This window comes from Lepidochelys kempii, chromosome 10, assembly GCF_965140285.1.
Source record: "Lepidochelys kempii isolate rLepKem1 chromosome 10, rLepKem1.hap1, whole genome shotgun sequence".
NCBI classification, from domain to species: domain Eukaryota; kingdom Metazoa; phylum Chordata; order Testudines; family Cheloniidae; genus Lepidochelys; species Lepidochelys kempii.
Window position 1 is genome coordinate 60,426,914 of NC_136389.1, and position 22,175 is coordinate 60,449,088.

General features: G+C 42.4%; 1 protein-coding gene across 2 annotated transcripts; it reads left to right on the forward strand.

Annotated features, from left to right (window-relative positions):
* Positions 1-1,242: 1,242 nt before the first annotated feature.
* PYGO1 (pygopus family PHD finger 1) lies at positions 1,243-21,846 on the forward strand. 2 transcript variants are annotated; one of them, XR_012153992.2, is made up of 4 exons: positions 1,243-1,661; positions 10,630-10,715; positions 12,848-14,065; positions 21,724-21,846. XR_012153992.2 is itself a non-coding variant. In XM_073303796.2 (3 exons), exons 1-3 carry the CDS (start codon positions 1,613-1,615, stop codon positions 13,979-13,981), a joined length of 1,269 nt encoding a protein of 422 aa, XP_073159897.1. In that variant the 5' UTR covers positions 1,243-1,612; the 3' UTR covers positions 13,982-14,067. The 2 variants fall into 2 exon arrangements, 1 of the variants encoding a protein (XP_073159897.1); XM_073303796.2 differs by lacking the exon at positions 21,724-21,846 and having other exon boundaries at positions 12,848-14,067.
* The last annotated feature ends 329 nt before the right edge of the window (positions 21,847-22,175 follow it).

Genomic DNA, 22,175 nt, shown 5'->3' on the forward strand with positions numbered 1-22,175 from the left:
ATGCCAACAGGAAGGGTTCTCCTAGCAGCATAGGTAATCCACCTCCTAGAGAGGAGGAAGCTAGGTTGATGGAAGAATTCTTCTGTCCATCTAGTGCTGTCTACGCTGTGGGTTAGGCTGATTTAATTATGCCACTTAGGCTTTGGATTTTTCACACCCCTGACTGTGATAGTTAAAGGGCTAGTCTACACTGGTAGTGCTTTAACGTGCCTTGTGTTGTCGCGCTGAAACCCCCCCCTCAACGGGAGGTGTAGCTCCTAGCACTGGTGCACTGTTTACACTGGCGCTTCAGAGCACTGAATCTTTCTGCGCTCAGGGGTGTGTTTTTTCACACCCCTGAGCAAGAAAGTTGCAATGCTGTAAATTGCCAGTGTAGACAAGTCAAAACTCACTAAATTTTCTAGTGTAGACCAGGCCTCAGGCTATGCCTACACTACCAGGACTTCTAGCAGCACAGCTACAGCTGCACACCTGTGTCACTGTGTTGTAGACACTTTCTACAGGGAGGCAAGGAATTTTCCATTGCTTAATCCACCTCCCAGAGTGAAGGTAGGTAGGTTGATGGAAACATTCTGGGTGTTACGTTTACATAGATACAGGGCTCTGCGCCCTGAATTTTTGACACGCCTGTGCACTGGAGCTATGTCCACCTAACTTTTAAGTTTCAGATTAATAGCCGTGTTAGTCTGTCTTTGCAAAAAGAAAAGGAGTACTTGTGGCACCTTAGAGACTAACCAATGGTTAGGCTCTAAGGTGCCACAAGTACTCCTTTTCTTTTAACTTTTAAGCGTAGACCAAACCCTGATCCTGCCATCTGACTGTGCTGGCCGACCATGACGGGCCTGCAGAACGGAATCCTCAAGATTTCAGTGGCCTCCACGTGGACGCAGTTTGCTTGCACTGATCCGACTGCAGGCTCGTGGCTTTAGGTAGCTGTGGATCTGTTACGCACTTTATTGATAATGCAAACCACAGGCAAATCTACAGAGGAGCAGGCAGGGTAAAACCCTCTCCGGGACGCTATGGCCCATTTGGAAACAGCAGGGGCTTGGAGGGGATCCTTTCCCAGGCTTCTCCCCAGTCGATCGTGGCAGAGGACCGGAGGAAGAGGGAAGCCACGGCAGTTCCCAGCCCCACTGCAGGGCTCTGGCGCAGGCTTGGGGGGCTTGGAGCCTGCAGCTCCAAGGGGCAGGCGCGGGGTTTGTCTCCGCAGAGGGCGCTGTACGCAGCCAAGGGGACGCGCTAGCCTGACAGCCCGGCGGCAGCGGGCGCCGAGCCAGGCACATGCTTGCGATATGCAGGGGGCTCGCTCAGCTGCGCGCTCCCAGGCCCCTCGAGCAGACCCCCGGCCGCTCTGCCCACAGCAGCCGCCCCTGAGCCGCCGCTGAGCGGAGCCCGCCCTGCGCCTCGCCCGCCTGAGGCAGCCCCGGCGCCCTCCCGCTCCCAAACTTTGCAAAGTCTGGCAGCTCCCCGGGGCCGGCCCGGCTTACGGCGGCCGAGGCAGCCGAAGCAGCAGGCGGAGGAGGAGGCGGGGTGCGGGCCAGCCGCCGCCGCCGCCGCATCAAAGCGCCTCGATTCCTGCTGCCGTGGGAGCCATGCGCCGCCGTCTGTAATGTCAGCGGAACAGGAGAAGGATCCCATCGCGCTGAAGAGATCCCGAGGTACAGCGGGCCGGGGGGGAGGGAGCCGGGCAGGCACCCTGGGGACAGCCGGGGGGTCCCGGGCCTAACTCCGCCGAGGAGACATGGCATCCTCCCGCTCGCCGTCTGAGCCAAAGCGTCCCCCCTGCCGCCGCCCTCTGCCTGCCGCGGGGAGCTGGAGGCAGCGCCTGCATTCCGGGCGTCTGGCGGGGCTGCCCCTGCCGCACTTCTGAGCAGGGAGCTGCTCCAGCAGCGGGACGCGGGGCTCCCGCTCGCCCCAGCTCCTATTACACCCCATGGGGGTGTCATTTATGTGGATGTGTACTTGGTGTGTCCGGCTGACGCATCGCTGTTGCGATCTGTTGTATGCATTGCCGTGGCTCCAGCTGCCTTTGGAAGTAGCGTTGCTCAAGTGCATTTCTTTGAATGCCGTATTAAGTCTACAGTGAGGCCTCGATTCCGCGAACTGATCTGCATGGGTGGACCCCTGCAGCCGCGAGGATTCAGTTGTAGGATTGGGGATTTAAAGTACAAAAGTTAATATTGAAGGATCCAGGAGCATTGTTAACTTGTCCAACCATGTTACACACAGGCAGTATTTCTACTCGTTTTCTTGGTGTGTAATATATTAGTATACATTGTTCAATAGGTATAGTACATGTGCCCATAGTAACGCTCCTGCACAGAGAGTCAATTGCATTTCCAAACTTTGAGTTTTCACTTTCTGACCCTTAATACTAAACTAATATTTGGTGTTTTTTTTTTAATTTGTTGGAAAAGAGAAGAAAAAAATTACCTTCTGTTAATAATGGCAGTATTGGTATGGTCCCGGTGAGGTTTTGAAGCTCGTGCCTCATTGAAATGTATTGGGAAAGTACAGTTCCATCCCATCCCTGCTGCTGCTGTTTGGCTGGAGACCATTTTCTGCAAGGCTGGCTTAACAGGGCAGCAGCACATCTCTTTACATAGTGATAGCTGTATCTTTAGAAAGGCAAAAGAGACATTTGTTTTGGAATGAAATAATGGAATGTACAGAGTGTCTGTGAAAGGATCGAAAATTGTGGTGAAATTATAAAGTCAGGGATTCATTGTTCCTTTTCCCTTCACCCCTGGAATTTTTCTAATGTTCTTTATGTTAGCCTTTTGGGGGGGGTGGGAGGGGAGAGGACAAGGATTTTGCTGTGTGTATTTATTCAGATATTTACAATTCACTTCTTTCAGTTGTTCTAGCAACACCTGTAGAGGAGCACTACTTGTACCTAGCAGGTTAGGCAGAGAAAGTATGTCACAGAAAGACTGGAATTTATTAAGTTAATTTAAATAATAGGTTCTGATCCTGCAAACACTTAAGTACACGTATAGCTTTATACTTGTGAGTAGCCAATTGATTTGAATAGGATACTGATGAAGGGCATAAAGTTACATAGGTGCATAAACCATTGCACGATTAGGGCCACAACACATGCCCATTGAACTAGTGCCCCGTGACGCCCATCTAGGGGCCGTGCTCCTCTTGACCCGCTGCTTACAAACGGGGAGAATTGGTAGGGGAAGTAGAAGTGGGTGGCAACCTAGGCAGCAGTGACCACTAGACTGGCCCGCTCCCCACACCAAAAAGCAGGTCCAAGCCTTTATTGGGATGGCAGGATACTACCGAAGATTTGTGCCCCACTTTAGCGCCATCGCCACCCCCATCACGGAGCTATGCAAGAAGGGGAAGCCAGACAAGGTGGTCTGGACCGAGCAGTGCCAGGTGGCTTTCCGGGCGCTGAAGAAGGCTCTGGTCAGTGGCCCAGTTCTGGCAAACCCAGACTTTGACAAGCCCTTTGTGGTGTTCACCGACGCCTCAGACACGGGACTGGGGGCGGTGTTAATGCAGGAGGATGAAAAGGGGGAGAGACACCCCATCGTGTACCTGAGCAAGAAGTTGCTACCCCGGGAGCAACACTACGCGGCCATCGAGAAGGAGTGCCTGGCCATGGTGTGGGCCCTCAAGAAACTAGAACCCTATCTCTTCGGGTGGCACTTCACCGTCTACACCGACCACTCTCCCCTGACCTGGCTGCACCAGATGAAAGGAGCCAACGCCAAACTCCTGAGATGGAGCCTGCTCCTGCAGGATTATGACATGGACGTGGTCCATGTGAAGGGAAGTGCCAACCTGATAGCGGATGCGCTGTCCCGGAGAGGGGGCCCCGAACTTCCCCAGGTCACTGGTCAGCGTGACCCCGCTCAGTTCAGTCTCAAAGGGGGGAGAGATGTGACGATGTGACTCAGCAGGGAGGGGGGAGTGTTGACCTGGGAATGTGCCCTGGGGATGGGAGACCTGAGAACCTGTCACCTGAGCCAGGAGGGGGAGGGGGAGGTGACACCTCTGCCCAGGAATGTGAACAGGGGCTGCAGCAGGGAACCTGCTGGGTGAGTTTAGTTTCAGTTTGGGGCTGGGTGGAGGAACACAGGGAACCCCAGGGCTGGGGTCTAAGCTCCCTGCTCCCCCAGAAGGACGTGATTGAGGGGTCCTGGTTGTACCCACAAGCTCTGTTTTTGGACTGTGTTCCTGTTGTCCAATAAACCTTCTGTTTTACTGGCTGGCTGAGAGTCTCAGTGGATCCCAGGAAGAGGGGTGCAGGGCCTGGACTCCCCCACACTCCGTGACAACTGAGATGGTTAAGTTCAGGATCCTGACAAAAGGAAGAAAGGAGAGTAGCAAAATACGGACCCTGGACTTCAGAAAAGCAGACTTTGACTCCTTTGGGGAACTGATGGGCAGGATCCCTTGGAAAGCTAATATGAGGGGGCAAGGAGTCCAGGAGAGCTGGTTGTATTTTAAAGAAGCCTTATTGAGGGCGCAGGAATAAACCATCCTGAAGTGCAGAAAGAATAGCAAATATGGCAGGCGACCAGCTTGGCTTAACAGTGAAATCTTCTTGTAAGCTTTCTTTTGGAGTTTAAGCTCACGAATTGGAAATTTGGACAGATGACTAGGGAGGAGTAGAAAAATATTGCTCAAGCATGCAGGGGTGTAAACAGGAAGACCAAGGTACAATTGGAGTTGCAGCTAGCAAGGGATGTGAAGGGTAACAAGAAGAGTTTCCACAGGTATGTTAGCAATAAGAAGAAGGTCAGGGAAAGTGTGGGACCCTTACTGAATGGCAGAGGCAACATAGTGACAGATTATGTGGAAAAAGCTGAAGTACTCAATGCTTTTTTTGCCTCGGTCTTCACAGACAAGGTCAGCTCCCAGACTGCTGCACTGGGCAACACAGTATGGGGAGGAGGTGAGCAGCCCTCAGTGGTGAAAGAACAGGTTAAGGATTATGTAGAAAAGCTGGACATGCACAAGTCCATGGGTCCAGATCTAATGCATCCAACGGTGATGAGGGAGCTGGCTGATGTGATTGCAGAGCCACTGGCCATTATCTTTCAAAATTCATGGCGATTGGGGGAGGTCCCGGACGATTGGAAAAAGGCAAATACAGTACCCATATTTTAAAAAGGGAAGAAAGAGAACCCGGGGAACTACAGACCGGTCAGCCTCACTTCAGTCCCCAGCAAAATCATGGAGCAGGTCCTCTGAAGCACTTGGAGGAGAGAAAGGTGATCAGGAACAGTCAACATGGATTCACCAAGGGCAAGTCATGCCTGATCAACCTGATTACCTTCTATGATGAGATAACTGGCTCTGTGGATATGGGGAAAGCAATGGACATGATATATCTTGACTTTAGCAAAGCTGTTGATATAGCCTTCCACAGTATTCTTACCAGCAAGTTAAAAAAGTATGGATTGGGTGAATGGACTATAAGGTGAATAGAAAGCTGGCTAGATTGTCAGGCTCAACGGTAGTGATCAATGGCTCGATGTCTAATTGGCAGCCGGTATCAAGCAGAGTGCCCAGGGCTCAGTCCTGGGGCCGGTTTTGTTCAACATCTTCATTAATGATCTGGATGAGGGGATTAATTGTACCCTCAGCAAGTTCGCAGATGACATTAAGCTTGGGGGAGAGGTAGATATGCTAGAGGGTAGGGATAGGGTCCGGAGTGACCTAGACAAATTGGAAGATTGGGCCAAAAGAAATCTGGTGAGGTTCAACAAGGACTAGTGAGAATCCCATGCACAGCTACAGGCTGGCTAAGCAGCAGTTTTGCAGAAAAGGAATTGGGGATTACAGTGGACGAGAAGCTGGATTTGACTCAGCAGTGTGCCCTCATTGCCAAGAAGGCCAACGGCATATTGGGCTGTATTAATAGGAGCATTGCCAGCAGATCGAGGGAAGTGATTATTCCCCTCTACTGGGCACTGGTGAGGCCACACCTGGAGTATTGCGTACCGTTTTGGTCTCCCTCCCCCGCTACTGAAGGGATGTGGACAAATTGGAGAGAGTCCAACAGAGGGCAATGAAAATGGTTAGGGGGCTGGGGCACGTGACTTACGAGGAGAGGCTGAGGGAACTGGGCTTATTTAGTCTGCAGAAGAGAAGAGTCAGGGGGGATTTGATAGCAGCCTTCAACTACCTGAAGGGGGGTTCCAAAGAGGATGGAGCTAGGCTGTTCTTAGTGGTGGTAGATGACAGAACAAGAAGCAATGGTCTCAAGTTGCAGTGAGGGAGGTCTAGGTTGGATATTAGGAAACACTGTTTCACTAGGAGGGTGGTGAAGCACTGGAATGGGTTACTGAGGGAGGTGGTGGAATCTCCATCCTTGTAGATTTTTAAGGCCTGGCTTGACAAAGCCTTGGCTGGAATGATTTAGTTGGTGTTGGTCCTACTTTGAGCAGGGGATTGGACTAGATGACCTCCTGAGGTCCCTAATGTTCTATGATCTATAGTCTCTTGGTTGTTTATTTCTTAAAACAAAAAACCCAAAATCCCTACTTAGCTAAAGGACTACTTACTCATCAAGGGTTATGGCCGCAGTCCTGCAAAGGCTTACATGTGCTTTACTTCACATACTGTAAAATACCGGACTGTGCTTACTGTGTAAAGTTGCATAAAAGTCTTTGCAGAATCAGGGTCTGTTTATTTACATATAAAGTTTTAAGCGTCACCTGTCTTGAGTGTGTGTGTAAAATAAAGTGCGCAGATTTAGTCCCCCACTCTCCCGACATTCAAAAATGGGTAAACTACATTTTTTTTCAAAAATTTGAAAGGGGAATAATAGCTTTCATATGTGACAAGCATAGAGAGTCGAAGCCAAAATGCTTTGGGTTTTTTTGTTTGTTTTTTATAGAAAGCCAAGAGTGTCTGAGAACAGGGAGTTATGCTGAAACCATTTTGCAACCTTAACTCTAGTATATTGCAAAATACCAAAATGTTCAGTGTATCGTTTACTGAAAAGACTGTGGATACAAGAAGTGACTTTCAGGAAAGTTTATTTTGGCTGCTTGATAATGACCCTTGTTCACTTTTCTTGGAGGTATGTGAGGACTAACATTAATTTTCCTTTTAAATTCTTATAAAACCCAAAAGGAAAAATACATAAATTCATAGGTCTAACTTACATTATTGGCCTCACATAGAGAAAGCTGAGATCACAAAAGCTTAGTACTTCATCAAACAGTCTTGAAAATCAATAAGCATCCAAGTAGCTTTACTCATGTGAGTAGTCCCATTGACTCCTATGGGACTACTCACATAAGTAGGGTTACTCATGTACTTAAGTGTTTGCAGGATCAGATCCTTGAGTACTAGTTTATACTTAACAAACCTTACAGAGATTTAGGCTGTATTTTGAACTGCTACAGGAAGGTGAGCATTTGCTGGTGGTCCTTATAGAATTGTCTGGTCACACACTTAACACTCTCCTTATTTTTAGCTGCTGAATTTCATTAAAAGAATCTAAAATACATTAAACACTTTCCAGATAATATTTTTCCATATCAGCAATTGCTCTTGTTGACACGTGGAAGCTATGTGAACATGAATGGGAGAGAAAATTGTTTGTGTAATTGTGAATGAAAGAGAAGGTGCCAATGAGACAATCTCTCTGTTAAACTGCGGTACGTCTATAAGAATGTTTGAGAACACCTGGGTGATGAAAAACAGAGGGAAAAATTTGAGGAGATAGTTTATAGTTTACCAAGCTAGGACATTTTGGCAGGAATTTTGAGAGTATTTGTAATGATCCCTTCCTCCTGCAGAACTTATATTGGAATATTTAATATTTACAATCTATGGGCTGCTATACTTTACATAGCACCATAAGGGGAGACACGGTTTTACATTATAAACTGTAAGAATCGGACTTCTCCCAAATCCCAAAGAGTTATTCTCGCAACAAATTTTGTGGTGATCTGCTGTGGTATATTAACTCTTGAACATGATAAAAAATTTCCCCTTGCCTGATATTTAATAGGATTTGAATTTACCAGTTTTCTTCCAGTCACAATGATTTGGGGCGGTCACTTTTCTTCCTTGTGTTTGGTGAAATATTTTAGGGATTATAATTTTTTTATAATATATAAATATTTATAAATATATATACACACACAGACGATATGAAATATGAGGGGGAATTTTAACTTTGACAGCCAGAGCCAAGAGGAAGTTATTAAAGCAGGGACAGAACAGGGTTCCTCCATGAGGTGGGAAGTAGTTTCCCTGAAAGCCTTGTTCTGAAGCAGTATGAGTCATCTGAGTGGAAATTGTCCCAATGGCTTTTTCTGCCCTCCTAGTGAGGGGACTAAGACGAAATCCCTGCTGACTAGCAAAATACTGACTTTGAGGCTAAGGAATCCATCAAAAATATTTGAAATATCTGAGGATAATTTAACTGGTATACTGGCCTGATTTTCCTCCGTGTGGGAGAAGCTTTGTGATACTGTGTGTGCAAAGCAGCCGTGGTTCAGCTGCCTGCTGGAGGATTCTGAGTGACGGAGAGTTGTTGTAATGGTTCCTATGCTGTATCCCTTACTGGCATAGGGGACGTGTGGGAAGAAAGGAACGTGAGTGACGGAGAGTTGTTGTAATGGTTCCTATGCTGTATCCCTTACTGGCATAGGGGACGTGTGGGAAGAAAGGAACGTGAACTAGCATCCATATGCCCCAGTAAAACACAGTTAACTTCAGACTTCTCTAATTTATGCTAGGGACCTGAACTGGCATCAGAACAATCCAGGACTGAGGATGGGTGAGGTGCAAAGGGTCTTGACTTGGACCAAGCCCTCCTTAGCTGGGCTCAAGGGTCAGAATCATTGTTGCTATGGGTCAGATTTTCAAATACTTTTAGATGCTTACAGATACTGATGGGCACCTAATGGGACTTTCAAAAGCACCTAAACAGAAGACAATGGGAATTCGGCACCTAGCCTGCTTAGCAGCCCAAGATGCCTCTCTGTAGATGCCTAAATACCTTTTAAAATTTGACCCTATGTAACCAGATGAGAGTGTTGCAATAATAACAAATTCTCAGTGGCAACATATTCTCATGTGCAGCAAAACATTTGTATCTTGGTAGAGTTTAGCTAGTTTTTTAATGTGAATTTTAAACATAGGGACACATCACACTTTTCTAAAAAATATCAAATGATAGTACCAATCTGAGGTCATTTTACATGCATTCCACTGTATGTAGCAGGAAAGAATAATTGTTTATCAAAGTAAAGATGTAGACAGAACATGGGCAAAAAAGAATGAACTTGTATACAGTCTGTTCATATTGATGGTTCTACCAGGTTAAAAATTGTCACCTTAACATCGTCTTTCCGTGACTTTCTAAACACTCAGGCTTTGGCTCAAGGTTACTCTTCATTCCCAAAACAAATTAACAATTTCTTCTACTAATGTAATGGGACATTTATCACTAAAATCTTCTCTATCCATCTCTAGAAGTGGTGGGTAACCTGCAGCCTGTCACAGTAATCTGCAAGCGGGCTGCAAGACGGTGTTTACATTGACCATCTGCAGCTCCCAGTGGCCGCGGTTAGCTGTTCCCAGCCAATGGGAGCTGGGGAAGCAGTGTGGGCTGCAGGGACGTGCTGGCTGTTGCTTCACACAGCTCCCGTGGGCCAGGAATGGCGAACCGGTGCTGCAGGCAGCCATGCCTGCGGACGGCCAATGTAAACACTGTCTTGTGGCCTGCCAGTGGATTACCCTGGCAGGCTGTGTGTGGCCCATGGGCCACATGTTGCCCACCACTGAGCTATAGCTTTACAAGGGATTAAAAAATTAAAATTCATAATTTGTACTACAGGATCATGTAGAACTTCAGGCGTCTGTCACATTCTGGTGAAAGGTGTAGCTGAACTTCACGTGATTTCACATTGGATTTTCTTTCTCTTAGTTAAAATGAAAAAAGTGGATCAAGAAGATAAGCATCCTTCATATTGCAGGAAACTGTATTTGTACCAAAATAGCTTTTGTTAACTGCTACATAAGGATATATGGCCTCTGCAAAGGAATCCCCCAGTGCTGGCTCATTGATTATAGTGAGATTTTTCCTGCAGTGACCTTTTGCATGATCAAGACTTAATTTATGGGAGTTTGGAAATGGCAAGCTGAGAGTCTTGTCTCAGCTGTATGCCAGGTTTTCAGGGATTTTCATTAATAGAATGCCGGATTTTCATTCATAGACTTGTTTCTGCTTGCTCTTTCCTTAACTACATACTGTAACTGCCCACTGTGCATGGGGAGTCCCAGGCTGATGAACACCACATCTGTGTAAATTAAGTGGGAGATGAATCTTAGATAATTCCTTTTTGGTGAGCGAAGTCTTAAGCACCAAGGGCTTGATCCAGAACCCAATTATATTAATGGAGGTCTTTCCACTGACTTTAATGGGCTTTGAATCAGGCCTTAATGTTCTAATGGAGATGGACTCCAGTAGGTGTGTTACCTCCATTGTATAAACTTTGTATTCATTTGTTCATTGTATAAACTTCGTAGTTTTAAGCTAGAATTAGTGATACTTTGATGTTTGACACAGAAAGGCACACATTAATATAAAATCTATATTGAAACAAATGCAGAATTATATTGATTGAAATTTTGTAGGTGGTGACAGTGGATTGGATGGGTTAGGAGGACCAGGATTACAACTTGGAAGCCCAGATAAGAAAAAGCGCAAGTCAAATACACAGGTAAATTGCTTCTGATGTTCCTCAATTTTTTGAATAAATAACACACTCAGATGTTGCTTACTAATATGACTATCTCTTTCATCTAGGAATATCAGTCCTTTATCACAGGCACAGATTAGTAGCTTTCAGTATTTTATAATTAAGTGTTTAGGTAAAATCTTAGATCCCTCTCCATCCCCCTACTGGTTACTAGTAACGCCTGATGAAGTTCTTTTAATCCCTGGAGATTGTTTGTATCCTGCAACGAGAGAATATAAAGTCTTTGGTAAAGATGCACAGAATGAACAGGCTGTTCATTCAGTCGTGTGGACATGGTTCTGAGGAACAGAATTTAATTCCCAGCCTTCAGTTGTTTGGTGTGACTCTCCAGGGTATGAGTGGTAGCTGTGGGCTGCTGCTTTCTCCATATATGAAGGTTTGTGGACTAATGGGTCCATACAGTTCATGAACCCATTGGCCACACCTTCAGTACACCCTTATAATGCTTTCCAATGCAGGGAGCCATGAGGAACACTTGGTACATTGAATTTATACCATTTGGCTCTTCTGTCCACTGGAAATATATGGTTTCCATTTCCTGAAATGGGGCTTTCAGAGAGTGTGTGGGAAGACATAGGATTTGGGTGCTAATGCAAAACACAGATATTGATGGTCACCTGTAAAGTAGAATTGTCCTCTCCTGTGTCCACTCAGCACTCTGTCTCAGAATATCTGCTATTAGTTACTTTGTGGCAAATAATGAGAATAATCTTATTCAGGTAGGGCCAGTTACCACCTTGTGATATGCATGCCCAATTCCCATTGACTTGGGTGTCTATTGCTTTTTCTTGTTCAAGTAGTGGTGAAACCCGCTGTTGTAGGCATATACAATTAATGTCAGGCTTTTGGATGTCTTAGTTCTCTCTAATAATGAAGCTTTCCTTTCGCAGCAGAATGACGATAAATATAATGGTGTTGCAGATCAAGTTCCTCCTCTTTTGTTACCTCCAATAAGGTTTGCAGAGCAACAGAAATCTGGAGAATCATTTCCCCAGCCGAGGCTACTAAATATTTGGGGCCAAATTCTTGCCTTCTGTGCATGAGGGAGCTATGTGGGGGTGAGCAGGCCAGAACTCTCCCCACAAACTGGACCAGAATGACAGTCAGTTGTGCAGTTACTCTCTACAGTCATTTATGCAGCCTCTGTGTCCACTAAACCCCACATGCGCCCAGCCAAGCCCCACAAAGTGCTGTAGTAGAGCAGATCCCTCTGGTTCGCAGAAGATGGAGAGTCCCGCTGGGCAGACTGTCTCCTGCCTGTACACCTTGCAGCATGGATACAGTAGTATTGCTATCTTTTAAGTCTTGCATAGCCTCATCAAAAGTGGGATGGGTCAGGGGAAAGATTTGCCCTTTAATTTAGTGAATTTAGCCTGAGAGGAAACAAAGGAAAATCTATTTTAAACAGTATTTAAACATGAGTTTTTATGTTTTTAATTATATGATTTTGTGGGAATCCTGCTTTTCTTAAATAAAAGAAGGAAACAAAACCACACAGTGAGCATTTTTGGCAGCATGTTGTACAGCTGAACGGTTTTTAAAAATAGTAAAATTAATCTAAATCGCTTTAACGGCATCATGAGTTTTATGAAATAGCTCTTAAGACAAACTCACTCTTATTTTATCAAATATTTTCTATGTACTCCAACCACAGAACTCAGTTCGTTTCAGTCAGGGTTCTGTGTGGGAGACAATGCAGGATCAGACTCCTAATAATATAAAGACCAACTGTGGCATTAGACTGGTATACCTGCAAAGGGATCCACTCTTCCAGGGGCTGCTGTATCACAAAAATCACCACCACAACTGGTGCCCATATTGGCAGCCTTGCAAGAGAGGCCCAGGGAGGAATGAGCCTGGAGCCTGAACTATTCTCTCTCTCCCTTTCTGATGAGACTTAAGGCTCACTGGCAGAGTAGTTTGGGGAAGCTTACACTGACTGTTGCTGCCCATGTGGCACCTAACTGAATAAACAGAAGACTTTGGTTCACTCATGCTGCCAATCCAGCTTTTTTATGGTTGAAAGCCCATGTGTTCTTGTAGGGAGGTTTATACGAATGCTAATTTAAATATTATATTCTAAATATTTTCAGGGATCTTCCTTTCCTCCTCCATCTGAATATGCTCCACCGCCGAATCCAAGTTCAGACCACCTTGTAGCAGCTAACCCATTTGATGATAACTATAATACTGTCTCCTATAAACCCTTACCTTCAGGAAGTCCTTATTTCAGCAATCCTGGTTACCCTGGTTTTGGAGGTTATAACACTTTCAGAATGCCACCTCACATGCTGCCCAGAATGTCCTCGCCATATGGTGGTTCTTACACCCTCAGAAACCAGCCACACCCACTTCCTCAGAACCCTGTGGGAATGGGTTTTAATCGACCTCATGCTTTCAACTTTGGTCCACAGGATAACACAGGTTTTGGAAATCAGCCATCTTATAACAGTGGTCAAATGAGTCAAAATATCAATATGCCCAGTCAGTACTTCAGACCAAATCCTGGTGAGAACTTTGGTCACATTCCTCCACAAAATACTAGTCAAATACCACACCCTGACATGACATCTAACTTTGGACCTGCAAGCAATCCAAATTTTAATTCCCAGTTAGATTCAAATCATTCTTTTGTTCCACCACCCAACACCTACAATCAGACAAAACCATCAGCACAAAAGCAAGACTTCAGTCAAGGTGCAGGCAAAACTCCCAGCCAGAACACTGCTACACATCAGCATCACCACAGAACAGATGACATCATGAACCAAGGTAGTGCTGACTTAAAAAATGTTAATCGAAACAGTGTAGTAAATCAAGAGAGCAACCATTCTCATAATGCAGATAACACTAACAGTAGCCATGCTAATGGGACACAGAGCAAGTCCCGTCAGCCTAGGGTTACAGCTGAAGGATGCAACTCTGAAAAGAGCAGCAAAACATCTCTCCACCCCAGTCGTCATGGTCATTCATCCTCTGAGCCAGTCTATCCATGTGGAATTTGTACACATGAAGTTAATGATGACCAGGATGCCATCTTGTGTGAAGCTTCTTGTCAAAAGTGGTTTCATCGGATTTGCACGGGCATGACTGAGTCAGCTTATGGCCTCCTCACTGCAGAAGCATCAGCAGTATGGGGCTGTGATACTTGCATGGCTGAAAAGGATGTCCAGTTGATGCGTACTAGGGAGACTGCAGGGCCACCCGCATTGAATGCTGATGGATGACAACATCTACTGATGCAGTATTGAAATACATACTACAGAGGTGTAGCTCATGATGGTGTACTTCATTTTCTATAGACAATCAAGGTTGGTTTTGTTTTGTTTTGTTTTTGCTTTTGGTCTAACTATCTTCACTCATGAAATTCCATCTGTTTCTGTGTTCTTTGTTTTATGCCTGTTTATGTGAGTATTTAAACTTTGATCAGAAACACAGACAACGTTTGAAGATCCAAAATATGACTGGTATTTGTTTGATCACAAGCAAGTTTTGCATTAAAAAATGAACTACTGGAATTATTGAATTATTGCTGTCAGAACATCTGCCTTGATGAATACAGGCTGCCAGATAGTGCTGAGCCTTGATGGTACTTGATGGTATTGGAAACATTCATTATTGTTATGTTTTATGAATGTCCATTACTGTTTTGCTCATATACAATGTTATCTGTTCTGTGGGTAGGAGAAAAGGTGGAGAAGGTGACATGGAGAAAGAGGAGTACTAATGAATTTTATTTTAGGATGAGTACTAAGGATTTAAATTTTTTTTCTTATTCTGCATCTGAAACAATGAAGCAATGTTGCATTTGATTGTTTTAGTATTTGTGATGTTTACACTTCAGATTACAGTGCCTCCTGACTTCTCAGCAAATATTTAATAGCTGAGAACTCTAGTGAAGCCTTGCGTTACTAAAATATTTACAAAATATATCCTAGCATTACATTTAAAATAACATCAAGGTTGCAAAGTCAAGCTCTCAAAAGTTAGGGAATGCCAGAATTTGGCCCTTTCTGTGCATACACAGTAGGAAATAGTCTTTAATTTGACATGATTGCATGCTTCCTCCGAGGTGCCAGAGCACCAGCTGGTAGAGCATTGACAGCACAAGAGAGACCATCTCCCTGCTCTCATATTTACTGAGCTTGTGTGAACTGTGATTTTTTTCAGTGTCTTGTAATTTGGCCAACTTGGGTGAATTTTTATACGGCTTGGAAAAATTGTGATCTACCTGCCAAACCTCAAGTCCCTGTCCAAAGTATGGAAGTGATAGAGCTTCTCAATTTAAATAATTCTAAGATATATTGTAACATGGGCAACACAGCATATTTTTCCTAAACTTGTTCTTGGACACAGCTAAACTGTTTAATTTTCCAGACACCCGGCATGAAAGTTCAACCCGAACAGTTAAAATTTGGCGAAGTTATAAGCAACTGAAAATGAGGTTTTATAATGAAAGGTGTTGGGCAGCCTTAATAATAGGTAGCACTACTAGATCTGTCTATTATATTTACCCTTATGCTAATAAGTTATAATAATAAATCATTAAAACCAAACCACACTTGTCAAACATGACAGATGCTAATCATCTTGCTTAATGCACTACTTGAAGGCGCTCAGATACTGTGGTGGTAAGGATGGTGTAAGAACCTAAATAGAATAAAACATAAAGGTCATTTTGTGATATATCATCATTCTTTTAATTAATTTTGATTGTTTATTAATTCAATAGTTTACAAGGTTCCCCCACTGAGTGTGAATTAGTGAGGTTCTACTGTAACTGTGCTTCCAAACATTACTTGGAGATGTGCTTTCCTTTTGGTATATGTGTGTAGCTCCCCAGTAATGTTATAGGTTATGTATGAGCGTAAAGGGCTACGTACGGCTTGCTTACATTATTAAAGGACCTTCTGCAGTATCTGGAGAATGATGACCAGAGGTGGTTGTACTTTCTCACACCTTTTACATTGCCTCACTGAGAATCTCCTAGAGGTGTAAAGGAGAATTTGGGACTGTTTTTTCAACATTACTAGTTCAATTCAAAGGCTAACCTTTAGTGTTCCTATTTTTCTTACTGATTTGATGACTTACATTAGTAATCTCTGCTAAAGTAATGTCTTCAGGAATTTTACCTGTGACTTACTACTTTAATTCTAATTTGCTTGTAGTATTGAGGTAGAAATTAAAACCAAAACCTTTTTCAGATAGCATAGGTTCCTGTGGGCCAGATTCTGATCTGTGTTGCACCAGTGGAAATTGTGAAGCTTGTGATGTTACCCCAGATTTACACTGATATAACTGAAATCAGAATTCTGCTCAGCACCTAAGAAATCCACCAGAGGCTTAGGGACCATGCTTTCTTTGCTAGTTTGTGATGATGTGAGTTCTTCTAGATTCCTAATACAAATAAAAGATTCCGGTGTTTGTCCTTAGAAGTCCACTGGACATTTTACAATCTGGTGCAGGAGTCAGATACTGTGTTTAAAATGATCACAGAATTTCCTGCACCTCCCCTCCCTACTAATTCCAGTATTTCAGAGTAGCCATATGCTTTCTACATTTGTTAGCAAAACATTGCCATATGAATGTAACCAAATGTACTAATTGGTTAGCATTTGGGGTGGGCATGGAGTGAAAACCTGTGAGTTTCCACCCAAATGTTTAGTCCTACAAATAAAAGGCATTAGCAAATGCCATCAAAGTACCAAAATTAAATAGCTATCATAGCATTGATATTGATGTAGTCTCAGTATTTCTGCTCTCTATTTACAGAGAGCAGATTCATTTGTTTCGGAGTGTGTTAGCTAATAGTATTTCAAGTATGTATGAGAAAAAGAACAATCATGTTTATTAGTAGGGTAGTAGTAATGTCACCTGCTTAAAATTAGAACCATGTTAGTTATGGGATTAGGAGGGTTGGTTAGTATACCTGATTTTTGTAATACTCTACATGAAACAATTTGTATTGAGCTGTTATGTAATTCTTTCAGTATTAGTGTTTTAGGTTGTACTGGTGCTTCACACCAAAATATTGTAAGGATTTTGTAAATCTGCAAACCTGGAGATTTATGGAGGAAGTGGATCAATTCCATCTTCTTTATAAAATGGCTCAGAATGCTGCTTCATAGAATGACTTCTCAGTGTGTGGCTGCCCAAGTTTTTTAATTTTTCATCCCAAATGAAATAAATGATTGGAAACTTAATTAAATAGTCGATTACACTGACAAACTTATTTTGCCTTAGACCAGCGGTTCTCAAACTGTGGGTCGGGACCCCGAAGTGGGTCGCAATCCTGTTTTAATGGGGTTGCCAGGGCTGCTGTTAGACTTGCAGGGGTCCGGGGCTGAAGCCAAAGCCTGAGCCCCACCACCTGTGGCCGAAGCCCGAGCCCCATGGCCAGGGGTTGAAGCTGAAACCTGAGGGCTTCAGGCCTGGGTGGTGGGGCTTAGGTTACCGGCCCCCTGCCTGGGGCTGCAGCCCTTGAGCTTCAGCTTTCCCCCCCCCCGGGTGATGGAGGTCAAGCAGGTTCAGGCTTTGGTCCCCCCTCCTGGGGTTGTGTAGTAATTTTTGTTGTTGAAAGGGGGTCGCGTGCAGTGAAGTTTGAGAACCTCTGCCTTAGACCATTTTAAATGCGCAAATATTTTATGTACCGGTTTAATATTCTGATATTGTGTTGTAATTAGTGGTAGGATAAGAGGCACTGCCATCTATTGATTAGAGAGATGTGGGTGTCAAAAATCCTATCTTTTGTTCCTGGCTCTTTTTCTGATTATCTTTGTAACCTTAGACAAATCAGTTAACTACCAGTGCCTCAATTTACTTATCTGTATGATAGGATTAATACTGACTTCACAGGGTGCTGAGAGGCTTAATATTTGAAATCTTTAGATGAGAGACACTATAGAAGTGCCAAGTATTATAACATATTTAGTGATTGCTCTATTAAAAACAAAAGTATAATTTTCACGGCTGCTCAAAGAAGATACTTTGCTATCTGTATAAATTTCTGCTTATGCCCCAATCCTGCAAACACTCTTACACATGTACTTAATTGTAAGGAGGTGAATAGTCCTAATGAAGTAAGTGAAATGATGTGCATGAAGTTAAGAAAAATTCAGAGTGCTTGCAGGATTGGGACCTTCATTTGGACTTCATAATTAGATATTCTTAAATGTATTTCTTGGTTTGAGATGTTTACAAAATCAGTGGTGTTGAAATTTAGCACCTTTTTACATTTTCTTTATTCCAACATAATAGAAATTAATAATAACTTCTGCATAAAATAACTGTACTTCTCATTTATATCTAATATTGCCTGCCTAAAAGTATCTGTGACATTTTATAAAAAGGTCATGCTTCTTATGTTGTATGTGACTTCAATGACTGTTTCATATTAAAACTAGTCTTTCCTTATGTACTGCTTACATATACCTGTTTTGGGATATCAGTTCAGTACTTTTATACAATCTTGAATGTGTTCCACATTGGTGACATGTATTTTTGCAACAACTTCTTTGTTTTGATTATAAATTAAAGCATGTCTGAAGTAATACATGCATTAGTTCTGTGGTGTGTGGCAAAGTTAATGTACGTAATTCAAATTGGAAAAAAAGTGTCCAGACTTTGTCCAACATTAACCCTATTGCAAGGGATTAAATTACTATGTAATACAAATTATTTCATATCATGATGTGTTTTAAACTACTCTATGAAGTATGTGAAACATTACACTTTATGGATTGGTAGCTGGCCTGGTATCCTTGCATAGAATGAGATATGGTAGATGGCAGCAATTAATGATAACTAATACAGTGAGTACTTTTCACAACACATAGAATTTATGTACAATGTGCCTGATTTTTAAATTTGTTGCTATAAGTGTTTTTGGTTAGTAAGAGTTTCACAGTATATCGCTAACAAATGAGTGCACATTTGATGGCATATAACAAGTGTGACAATCCCATTACATCATTTTCTATGTGGTTTAAAAGTAATTTCATTGATTTATTTCTCTTTTGGACATAGATATGAAAATGCAGGCTATTGTAGACATCAATGTATTTTGAATTTATTCTTGTAATGGTCAAGGTCCATTTTTTGTTTGAGGATTTGCTATATTAGAATACTTTCTTCTTTTAAATCAGAGTGAATTAAGTGTACTGAAAAGCAGAACTCTAAAACAAGGCAATATAACTACCATGCATTACATTTGGCGTATGAGTGTTCTCTCGTTTGCATTGAACTAGTATACTTTCTCAGAGGCTCATGTTTTTATATAAAAATAAATGTTCGATTTCAGGCTCTAAGAGCTTTTAGGTTGGAGCCGATAAAGTGCTGAGTGTCATCATTTCTTAACTTAATTAGAAATTTAAGGGAGCTCAGCACCTCTCTGTCCTTAGCATAGAGGTATTAATGTGGGCCTGTATTCTGGCTGGTCCAGATGTACAACCCTGCACAGCCACCTGCAGAAATGACTCATCCCAAGAGCATAAGAAATACCTTTTTTTCACATGTCTGAGTGTGGCCTATGTTGTAGATTTCTCTTACTCTCTTGTATTGACCCATGCTGTAAGTCTTTGAATGATTATGGATTCAGCTCCATGTTCTCATCCTTCAAAGGAGTGTTCCATGCACTCTGATTCATGAATTGCTGTGTCAAAGATAACTGTGAGGGAAAAATGTTTCACAGGGAGAAAGATAATGCTGTGACTTAAATTCCACAGGGAGAATTTTTACATTCTATTTGCATTTTTTGTCACAAACTCGATTATTTTGGTTCAGGAGAAATATAATTTAAGCATTACTCATTGTGCTGTATTATATTTTATGAAGAATGAAAGGAAAACCTTGACAATGCCAATGTATGTCTTTTATATTCCCAACCATTCACCTTCTTTGGTACACCTAGGTGTCAAAGATCGTTTAAAAATCTGAACAACTGTGTAATATACAGAGGGCAATTATATTTCTCATCTCTTTTATATTTATTCTTTTCTTTTTCTTTTATCTTCCTTGATGTTGGAATCTTCTGTTCTAAAATGAAAAATATAGTTGTGGATTTTTAAAATTGTACATACAATCCTCCTAACTACTTGCACGTATAGAGTTCGGAGTGGATATTGCATTTCATTATGGCCTTTTGATATTTAGTCCCTTATGCGCATTTTTCCCGAGTGTAATGTTGAGTTAATGTAAGGAAGTTACAGATCTATTGACATTCAGACAGTACATAATATGAGCTGATAAATATTGTTGACATTTCATTCTTAAAACAAAAAATGTTATAATTCTGTCTAGTAGTGGGTATATCATGTTTATTAGATTATAGGTCCAGCATTAGTAGCAAATGTATATGGCAGCTTTTCTCACATGCTACATGTAACATTGTTGCATTTCTGGTGTTCAGCTTCAGTTTCTTTCAAAATAAAGCTAATTTTTGAGGGGGAAATGCCTGTTGATTTAATACAGAGAATGCAGCTTGCACAATTTTTAATTTGCATTGCAGTTATATTGTGAAGATTAATTTGGCTAAGACCCAAACTTGGGCAGGGAACAATGTAAAATTTCACTGTTCTGAGAAGGAACTCTGGCACAGTAGCTTCTGGGCTGTTCAGCTAATGTGGCAACCTTTAGAGAGTGCAGCATGTCCTCTGCAGTCAGCAACCTCCCTATCCTTGCCCCTTTGGGAGAGGTTACTCTCTTGTAGGGGCACGAGCCCAAAGCAGTCCTGGAGCAGAGGCTGGAAGGCTTCTTGCAACCTGGGCCCTATTGCCTGCTTGCATCGGGTCAGATGTTTGTGGAGTTCTTTAAACATGTGACGTGCTAACCGTTATTTAATTTATAGCTCTTTCACCCTGCTTGGTCACTGTATTATATAAAGCACTTAAAACGTAGTAAGTCTATGATTTAATAATGTTTAAAAGCCCAGTGCTATGGACCCATGTTTAAAGCCAAGGGGTTGGATTCTACTCAAGAAAGCATTACTTAGAATAGAAAGCTTCTCTGGAAAAAAGTTTCAATGAGAAAGGCATAGGTGGATATCTGAAAGGAGCAGGAAGAAGGAGACATCCTATGAAATTCAAAGAGAGCAAATTTAAAATCAGTATTTTTTCCCCACACAGTTAACTTGTGGCACTCGTTGCCATAAGATGTTGTTGAGGCTGAGAAATTAAAAATTTTCAGAACATTTTCAGAAATTTTCAGTTATATTAATAACTAGAAGATCCAGAGTTGTTGTTTTAAAAATAATTTACTATAAGAATTTTGGAAAGGATATAAACCCTCCTACTTAAGGGCACAAACCAACCGGTCACTGTTGAGGATTAGGAATAAACTTTCCGTCTGGATACTCTATACCCTGACTGTATACATCAGTTTCTTATTTTTGTCTGAAGCAGCTGGCACATGCCGTTATTAGAAACAGAATACTGAACTAGATGGACCACTAGTCTGGTCCGGTATGGCAAGTCTTGTAAGGTTTCACTTCCTATGAGTCGTCATAGCAACAGCTCCATCATCTGCAGAATTAAGCCAGAGAGGTGGAATGCCTGAAAGGAAGGCAGTGTCAATGCACATGTACCAGTATGTGGTTCATGAAGGAGGTCTGAAACGTAGCCCACTTCCTCTCTCTCTGTTAAAGGGTCTACAAACAAGCAGACCTAGCTTAATTTAAAAAAATCAATATTACTTACTTCGTTACTAGTATAAGTAATGCTGTTTAGTTTTTGCTTAAATTAAGAGTCCCAGCTCACAAGTAAACAGATCAGAATTTGTTAGGTATTTTTTCTTAAGTTACACAGGGAGCTGATTGGTATAAGCAAAGAAGTAGATGTAACTATAATTCTAATTTGTCCTTCTAGAAACTATGCTCTATAATTACAGCATGTTCTTTTTAGGTGAAGAATAAATAATGAGCAGTTTGTCTGTAGTACTTTCATTTTGACTGCATAATTTAATTTTTTTAAACCAGAAGTACATCTTAGCAACCTAAGCAGAAGACCAGGGTTTAGGATAGATTTAGGACTCATTTCCTCCATGAATGAACCCTCCAAGCTCATGGAAGAAGTGGTGTATGCACCTTGAGTGAACACAGCTTGGCTCTGGATAGGTATGTTTTATTTTTATTTATTTAAATGTAATAATCAAGACTCCTGGTTCCTAGCATCTGACGAGTAGTACAACAAAAATCCCAGAAACATTAAAATAATCATTTAAACAGGAACTCTGCCAGCTAGCTACCTTAATTTAAAAATACAATCTTTCCACCTTTTCCTTATCAGCTGATTTATTTATCTTATACCTATCTCTGTAGCATCTGAAGACCTCAGATTAATGATTTTTTCTCACTAAACTCCTGTGTGGTTGGGAAATATTTTCATTGTCTTTTTAAAGATGGGGAACTGAGGCACAGAAATATTCAAG